Consider the following 9635-nt stretch of genomic DNA (forward strand, 5'->3'; position numbering starts at 1 on the left):
GTGACCGTGAAATACATTTTTTACAAAAAAGCTTTTATTGAAATAACAGCAGTTGATTGGCACACTCACACATGATACTTAAGTGTACAATTATTAACCGTTTCAGCTCACAACTGGAGTGTGAACAACACATTCACTGTAGATTCACAAAAGCAGTCATACATGGACATTGGATGTTATAGTTACGCTACAGGGATGGAACAATTTCTTGAATTAAAGGGTTGAATTATGCAAAATACAATCCGATTAATCATGAGACCCATCAGACCACACATTTCTTTAGTTAAAAAAAAATTTGATATATCTGCAAACATATAGTTAACAGGGTATTATTCTTTTTTCTAAAATTAGTTTATTTTTGGAACACTAGTATTTTCAAAAAAATAGAAATTCACAACTGACCACGACAGCAATATTCAGGATATGTTAAAAATAATTTAAGTGCAAAGTAATACTGTAGTTCATCGCAATATGGCCTTCAATTTACATTCATAATGCCCAACAGGGAAACACTGTTTCCCTTAAATGCTGTTGAATTGAAATGGTGGCAACACATTTTTTTAATTAAAACAAACAAATACATAACAAACAACTGAATTCACAAAAGGAAACCAATGTATCAGAGCATGTAACGAAACAACCAAACATGAAATGTTGAAAAATCTTTTGAGCTTTCCTGCAAAAGCCTACAAAATCAGTCAGAATGTAAAAAACAAATGCTTGCGAACAGAAAACAGTTCATTGAGTAAACTAATTATAAACATAAACACAATCTGACCTTCATAATGGCCGTGAATAAATAAACGAAACAAAAGAGACCAAACTCTTTTAATAACAAAACAATCGACACAGAGACTAGTCGTCGCTAGACGCAACTGCAAACCAGTCATAATAAACTATCTTGTGGATGTGTAAAAGGTTTTTGTCTTACTGTCAGACAACATGGATCAAGTGCAACAAAGGGGAAATGTCACCACACCCAATCAATGTGAGTCTTGGGTGTAGACAGACATGCCAATAGACTGAGGAACAAATGCTGTCTGCCAATTCCGTACCCAATGTTGTTCTAGTACATATCACGTACTACTGTACACAATAGTCCCTTTTCACAGCAACCATTGTGACATGTCACAGCAGGGTAAACACTGACACAATTGTTGTTGTACCGATTGAAGTGTCGTGTCTTGAAACTCTGTCAATTTGATTGCGAGATTATTCTGAAATGCGTCTTGGTGACAGAGGAGGGTATAGAATCTAAAACAGGGGCAGAGGTCCGGAGCCGAATCTCAGCCTATGCCACCCGGTAGGCGCTCATGCGGTAGTAGTTCTGACTGTGACTGCGTGCCGCCCACACTAGCAGCGCAGCGGCCATCATGTGGAGCGGCGAGGAAATGAGGGCCAAGTAGAGGGACCAGCCCAGAGAGCCGTCCACCTTATCAGGCAGCATCGACACCCTGTGGAGCAAGTCCATCCCAGCCAGGTAGCAGCACACTGTGGCTAAGGTGCAGAGGCCTGCAGGGCACAAAATAAAAATAAAAAATTGCAATAAAACCAAAATTGTGATCAGAAAGACACACACACTCTTTGAAGCTGATTATCAAAGCATCTGCCACAGATGCACCAGGTATATTGCAACATACAGTATAGTCTGCGCACACAACTTTATTGCTTAGTTGTGGAATTTGACATTATGGGGCCCAGTGATTATTTTTTAGCAACAATAGCTGCATGGATTGAGGGATGGGATTGTCTGTCGGGTCCAGACTGAAAAATCTCAACTACTATCAGATGAGTTGCCATTAAAGTTTGTACAGACATTCATGGTCCCCTGAGGATGAATCCTACTGACTTTGTGATCCTATGACTTCTTCGCTGGTGCCATCCTTAGGTAAAGAGTTGAATTGATCTAATACTTTGGTTTATTACGAAATACCTACAACATTCCCATCAGCCTAATATGTACTTTGTGCTGATTGCTAATTGGTAAATGTTAGCTAGAACGTTAGTGAACAATTAACTAACATCATCGGCAAGTTAGCAAGTTAGCATTATGTCGTCAAAATGTATTATCGGCAATTCATAACATTTTGATTTGCTGTATGTTAATGCCTGAATGTATTACTTTGGCCATGTGTTCAATTCGGAAAACGCATAGCCCCTATGACTCCAACTTAAAGACCAATACCTTAAACATCAGTTCAAGCGCAAATACCAGGGAGGATTAAAAACTCTGTTTTCTGTGGCAGGTAGGCCCCCCCCCCCCCCCCCCCCCCAAGCTTAATTAACCATTTGGGTGATTCGTACGAAGCAAACTGCCAGTTACTAGGTTTTCATGTAGCTGAACAGGTCTTACCAGCCAGTAGGTGAAGTATTCCAATGCCAAGTGTGGGGGTGAGGCTTCGGCAGAGGCAGGCACAGAACCCACTCAGGCCTGCCAACACCACCAGACCCAGGGACACCAGTGGCAGCAGAAACTGGCTCCTCCACAAATCTATGCAGACATGCACAAACACGCAAACATGTATTAGTCTGTGTCACTAAGGTCTTCATTTATTCACCTTATGTGAGGAACCAGCCCTGACGGGGCATATTGGTCATAATGAATGCACTATGCAGTGAAGAGGCTGAATTTAGTTTTTACAGCTCATTGCAATTTATAACATTCAGCCCACTGTTCCTAAACGCTTATTAACTTGTCCACGCGTTTATCTTCAGCAGACTGGACGACTGTAACGGTGTGTTTACAGGTCTCTGTAAAAAGTCCGTCAGAAAGCTGCAGCTGATTCAGAACGCTGCAGCTCGAGTCCTCACTAAGACCAGGAGGGTGGATCACATCACTCCAGTTCTGAGGTCTTTGCACTGGCTTCCTGTCCAACAAAGAATTAACTTTAAAATCCTGCTGTTGGTTTACAAAGCACTGAATGGTTTAGGGCCAAAATACATCTCTGATCTGCTGCTACCTTATGAACCATCCCGACCCCTCAGGTCGTCTGGGACCGGTCTACTTTCTGTTCCCAGAGTCAGAACTAAACATGGAGAAGCAGCGTTCAGTTTTTCTGCTCCACATATCTGGAACAAAGTCCCAGAAAGCTGCAGGTCTGCTGAGACCCTCAGCTCATTTAAATCAAGATTGAAGACTTTTCTGTTTGCTGCTGCCTTTAATTGAACCACGTTCAATGAATATATTAATCAATTTCCTGCATTTCTGCATTTTACTACTGTATTTTATTTCTTACAGTTTTTTAAATCTCCTTTTCTTTTGCCTTATGTTTTGATGCTTTTACTGGTTTTATGTGAAGCACTTTGAATTACCTTGTTGTTGAAATGTGCTATACAAATAAACCTACCTTGCCTTGCCTTATTTCAGGTGAAATGAAGAGGTCAAATGTCATGTATGCACCTGTACGTATATTATGATTGTAATCAAGTTTTAATCAGGGTGTTTGTGACTGAACTTACAGGTGCGCAGCATGTCCTCTCCGCTGTTGTGGTTGCCTGGTTCTTTATACTTGGGAGTGAACTGCTGAGAGAGAGTGAAGCTTCGACACTCCAGCATCATCCTGGCATCTGAAAGAGGTTATTTATTTACAGCATACGCATGTCATGTACTGACAATACATAAAAGATGCACGAAGTGGCGCGAATGAATTCGGGGAATGCGCCACACCTGGTGGCATCTCCCTGAGACAAGGTGGGGCTCATAGTTGAGAGCAGTTCTGCTGTGACGTGACTCATCTGTGTAATGCAAACTGCCCTTTAGCAGGTTAGGGCGGCTGACGTACCTCGCTCTTTGTGCCAGTTGGTAGAAACGAGCACACACCGCCACCAGAGGCCCACGGTCCCGTTGAGGCGAAACAAGGTGTCGCTGTAGGTTTTCTCATCGAACTCCCCGTCCATGAACTCCTCGTACAGTGAGCGCAGCTCGGACACGTTGGCCTCTCCGCGCACGGCGGGGCTGCTGTACTGGTACCAGTGCTGCGTCCCGATGGCCACCGACAGATACACGGTGGCCAGCACGCTCAGCACGCAGGCGATGACCAGAGCTGTAGCGTAGCGGTTGTCAACCATTGTTCACCGAGCCAGAGACACGTCCAAAAGGGATTAAGTTGACGCCAGTGGTCGAGTCGAGTCGTCACTCATCAATTTGGTCAATTCTGTAATTGCTTTCGGTCACACGCACACTCTTAGACAAGTCACTGATCGTGGTCAAGTCAGCGGAATACCCTGTGTAACAGCTAAAGACAACCGTTCCTTTTATTGACCGATATTCGTTTCCAGTGCTGTCCTAATAGTCCGCGTCAGCAGCCCTGCAGGCCGGCTTGGATGCGCCATCTGTTCCCGTGTCCCACTTCCACAGATGGTGGGTGGCTTGACGCTGCGAGTAAAACACTAACGTTAGTCCGGGACAACAGCCCCCGTTCTTCACCAAAGACACAAAAACGGGCCTGTATTAAAGGATGGGCTACGTTATTCCAGCATGGAAATGCAAATTGCATGGGTCTATTTTGGACGGCAGCGTAAAGTCGGGTGCATCCGAGATGATAAGAGTTCTAATCCACACTAATCCATGCGTTTTCCTCTTCCGGTTCCGCTGATGAGCGGTATCTTTTTTTCTTTCTTTTTTCCGTAAACGTTACTGAGAGGAGTTTTGGGAGCGAGATGAGCAACACAGTAGCATTATCATAATAGAAAATAAAAGTATTCAAAGAAATTATAATGAATTTAATATTCATAGGGCTGCAACAACTAGATGCAATGAATATTTCGGTCGCTTAATCCTTTGGTCAAAAAGGCCCATCATAAACTCCCAGAGCCCATGGTGACCACTATATATGCTTTATTTATCCCGACAAAAGTTTTAAACAAAGTAACCGAATAGCTGGCACTATAAGACAAAGTAAAGAAGTATGTTTTCTGATTTAAGCCCAGAACCTGAACATTTTGGGCCTCTTTACGTGAAAAAAATCACTTAAAGATGATCCAAATCGACCAACTCTCTAATTAATTGGCTTTTGTTCAGCTGTATTGGCGGTTTTTAAAAACAATTTGTAGCGTGTGAGCTATTTGTGGCAATTAAAGGAATTTGAATATCAATATATTTACTGTAATTTCATCATTCATTCAAGAGTCTTGGTCAAACTATCTAACCTTGAAGGTGACAGAAAGCAAGACAACATTTTGTAAAGAAATGTTAATTTCTTCATCCCGCAAATAAAAAGCTGAATTAATAAGCAATAAAGCACCCCCTTATTCAATACACTATGCAGGGATATAGCCAGGATTTTAAAAGGCCAAGCTCCAATTACTTCCCATCCAACCTCAGAAAACCCTGACCGCAACACCAAAATAAACAACTCTAAAATGCAGTATTTTTATTCAAATAATGAATTTTATTTCATATAAATAGCATTTCCCAACACAAAGCTCTAGATGCTGGTTCAAAAATGTCAAATGAATTATATTCCATTTTAAAACTACTTTCAGGCAATTAAAACCCTCATGTGTGATATTTGACTGCAGAATTCCACCAGTTTGCTAAAACCCCCAAATTGATTCTTTTGTTCATTTTGTGAAAGTCATCTGCACTTTTATTTCTTCTCTTAAACACTAGCCCTATTTGTAGGCCTCTGCTCGAAAATAGCATACCCATACTAAGGAGACCACAGTTCTGTAACTACAAGGTCTATTTTAATAATTTTTGAGGCTATAATCAGATCACAACACTGGGGAGATTGTTCAGTGCAACACTGGGGAGATTATTCAGTGGGTAATATTGTGTATATGTTGCTGGTTAATATAGTAAATGAAGACATTACACAGATCAAATTGAAAATATTCAGGTTCGCCTGAAAAAAAGCACTTTTATTGATATTGTGTTTTTGAAATAATGCAGCAGCTCCCTAAAACTCTCCTAAATCATTGCACAACTGATCAGTAGTTGCTGAATAAAGGTTAAAGTGGGATGAAGTGAAGAATAAGAGGCTATAGTACAGAGAGGTCACGCAAGGTCATAATTTTCGAACCTGCTGTTGCAGCTCTTACATTGTACTTTTATATACTATATAACTATATATTTCACTTTTTTATCACTCATATTATTCAATACATCCAAATACAGCTGTTAGGAATCATTTTGAGATTCCGAATCATTTTGGAATTTTGGTCCTTTGAGCATTTTGAGATTCATAACATCATCAGAGTATGTTTCTGGCTGTCATCCATAGGATTTTTTCAGTTCATGTGTGTGTATTGGGCTCCAGCTCCTCCTATGATTGGTCGATCTCAGTCATTGAGCCTCAGGAAGGCGGGTGTAGAATTTGGTGTTGATTGACAGAACTTTCAGCGAGTAACGTTGCAAGAAGTGCCGCTTATCCTCGAGCGTAAAATTCTATTGGCCGAAAGTCTGACCCCTGGCTTGAGGTGGGTTGACCCCCCCCTTCCACAGGAAACAGCTCGGAAGTAAACAGGAAGCACTTGGCCTCCATGACGGTACCGCTAAAATGGATTATTTTCGATGTTTTTGTACTAATATTTCATAAAACGTCACAAAGAACCATGGATTTTTTTGGCTGAAGACCAGCGCCATGATACCCTTGTCCACTGACAGCTTTATACTGGTTCAACGGAGAGAAAAAACGAAGGTAGTTATGATTTCTGTGTCGCATGCTAATGATAATTGATGTACGGATTAGCCCGCTAGCTCCGAGCTAAGTGGCGCAAATATGGATTTAAAGCACACATAACGCAGATTTCTGGCCAGGGTTTTGTCCTTTTATCACACATTTTCTAGATGCTTATATGAGTAGTATATAGTTGTGTTTGGAGTGTGTAAAAGGTGACTTATATGATCGTGTTGCCCATACGTCCGGAAAATGAAATATAACGTTACACATGTACACTTCTGGCTATCAAAATGAGCAATTTCTGGACGCTACTTATGAGCCCCCCTCCCCCCGAGAGCCCCCAAATTCGGGGGCGTCGTGCTTAAGAGGTTTTAATGACCACTGCAAGATTCTTTGCTCCTATAAAGTGTGTTTAGGCGTGACTCTAAGATAACAGAAGTGGCGTTTTTGTCAATTTCAAAATGAGAACTTTGGAAATAATGAGTGAATGGCAAGTTTCAAAGGAGATTTATGGTAAAGATTATCTTAATGTAAGTCTTTCACAACATAACTGTCTTTTAAAATGCTTCTTATTTGTGAGAGCTATTTCCGAAAAGGAGCAATGGTTGATGCTGGTGTTGACTTTCAGCTGATTAAATAACAATGTGTCTTTTAGGCTGTCTGATGTGGTGTTTGAATAGATAGAAGAATCTCATAGGCAAAGTAAACTTTGCACCCCTCCCAGTTCTCTTTCTTAACAAACCTGATCCACGGACACAACAAAAGCTGAGGCTCATTGTAAGTCATTAAACAATCCCTGATACACTTTCACTTTTCCCACCAAAATTGCAAAACATTACAGAAGAGACAATTTCAATTCTTCAAAGATTTGTTATTCTGATCATAGGAAAGTTTCTGACAAAAATTGTACAAACAAGATATCTCACAGAATACAGCAATTCATTGATACATAAATACACCTTGTATGAATAAGAAAATTGACAGTGCAATGTTTTGACATACCGGTATATGCCGTGTATATCGTGATGATAAAAACCTAGACCTATGTATTTGTTCACGGTTGGGATACACAGTTCATAATGAGCTGCAGTGTTGTTTCTTCAATTAACTTAAGACACTTGTTCCATTTGTCATGCCAGTGATGGCAGTCATACAATAATGCCGATTCAAACAATTCAAACAGCAATCAGCAATGACGCTATTGCTGACTTGGCAATAGCCATGACAACAGCACAAGGAAGGGTGCAGTGGTGAGACTGATCTTGTGGCTTACTCCACTTGAAAAGTCTGTAAATGTTGAGAAAAGGAAACAAGACATTGCTTTTAACAAATAAAATAACAAATCTGTTATATCTAAAAATGTTACGAGGTAGCATTTAATATTGCTTACTTGTGCCATCCACAGAAATGGAGGTGGTGTCAATGTTGAAGGCGGTGATGTTTGAAGCTGCTCTGACCAAAACATTTCCAATCTGAGGGCCATTAGGAACAAATGTTGATGAAAATCCAACGGTCATGTTGTTGATGATTGATCCACTTCTGCAAAAGTAAGTACAACATATTGAATTGTTTTATTCGTATAAATTCATCATCAGTGCTTTTGAGATTATATCATCACAACATTAACAAAGTACCTGAAAGAAATCACCGTCACGGCGCGGAACGTAGGAAATTGTCCTCGGTAGAAAGGTTCAAGCTGCAGAAATACAAGCAAATCATTTGTTACTACATTTATTTGTAACACTATTTTTTTCAATGACTACCACATCATGTATCTGTGTCCTATTTAAAAATTAAATATTACACATACACGTATACATAAGTTGTCAATGTTATTGTGATTGTATCAACCTATCTTTCTTGATGCAGACAAGCTGAGACCAGAACACGAATGACTAACACTGAAGCAGAGATTGGGATTGAGTTTCATCAAACTGCTTCAGCTGCAGAAATCCCACAGGCTGATGTTGTTGCACAAACCTTAGTCGACACTGTGTCTCACCCTAACAACACCTTCAACCTCACTATTCATGCCACTTCTGAGACTGATCTTGTGGCTTACTCCACTTGAAAAGTCTGTAAATGTTGAGAAAAGGAAACAAGACATTGCTTTTAACAAGTAAATTACAAATCTGTTATATGGAAGGACAATTTAAATAGTTTCGTCTTTGAAAACTCAACAACATGCCACTTTTTTCTGTCCATTTTGAAACGAGAAACAATCTATCCTCTATTACTTACTGCTGACTTTATCAACAAGGCTCGGCTTTGAAACGCTGCAGATGATGGATTCTGCAAGTCAATTGTAAATGTTTCTCCAGCAGATCTGAAAGTCAATAGCCTTATTATGACTGTCTCAGCAGTTGGAGTGGTAGCCATTACGGACGTGGAGGTTGTAGGCATTGTGGTTGTAGTCAATGTACCATTTGTTGCTGGTGCTGCAGTCGTAGCTGCGGCTGTTGTAGGTGCAGCAGTTGATGTGGTGGTTGTAGGCGTTGTGGTTGTAGCACTGGTTGCAGGGATCATAGTTGTATTTGCAGTAGCCGTAGTATTTAAAGTGGGGGATGCAGTTGTTGGATTTGATGTAATATGTCTGTCTGTAAAAAACAAATAAAGATGGAAGAAATTAATAATGATAGCCAGAGGGCCTTCTCTTGAACAAACATAAACATTACAACATGAGTATAGTTTTGGTAAGTCACAGTTAAAGTAGTCATGCTAATGTCCCAGTGGATTTCATGGTAATTATGATTGTGTATGCTCTTTTTCAAACCAGCAATTTGTGAAAAATGGATCAGGAAAGGACACACACCAACTCACAGACTCCGATAGATGAATTACAAATGACATGGGGTGTATTTCTTTGCTTTAACCATTGGAGTGAAATGCAGGCCTAGTGTTAACTTCCGAACTACAGAGATGGAAGTGGCATCAATAGTGAGGTTGAAGGTGTTGTTAGGGTGAGACACAGTGTCGACTAAGGTTTGTGCAACAACATCAGCCTGTGGGATT

At 40.5% G+C, this 9635-nt stretch overlaps 1 protein-coding gene across 1 annotated transcript; it reads right to left on the reverse strand.

Moving 5' to 3' along the window:
* Positions 1-64: 64 nt before the first annotated feature.
* LOC306796275 (claudin domain-containing protein 1-like) lies at positions 65-4532 on the reverse strand. Its single transcript, XM_079295127.1, has 4 exons — positions 3783-4532; positions 3460-3567; positions 2354-2491; positions 65-1512 (listed from the first exon to the last, which is right to left on the reverse strand). The coding sequence occupies exons 1-4, from the start codon at positions 4066-4068 to the stop codon at positions 1292-1294; spliced, it is 753 nt and encodes a 250-aa protein (XP_079151253.1). The 5' UTR covers positions 4069-4532; the 3' UTR covers positions 65-1291.
* Positions 4533-9635: the final 5103 nt, after the last annotated feature.

The sequence above is a fragment of the Melanostigma gelatinosum genome (assembly GCF_949748355.1).
Source record: "Melanostigma gelatinosum genome assembly, chromosome: 23".
Lineage (NCBI taxonomy): Eukaryota > Metazoa > Chordata > Actinopteri > Perciformes > Zoarcidae > Melanostigma > Melanostigma gelatinosum.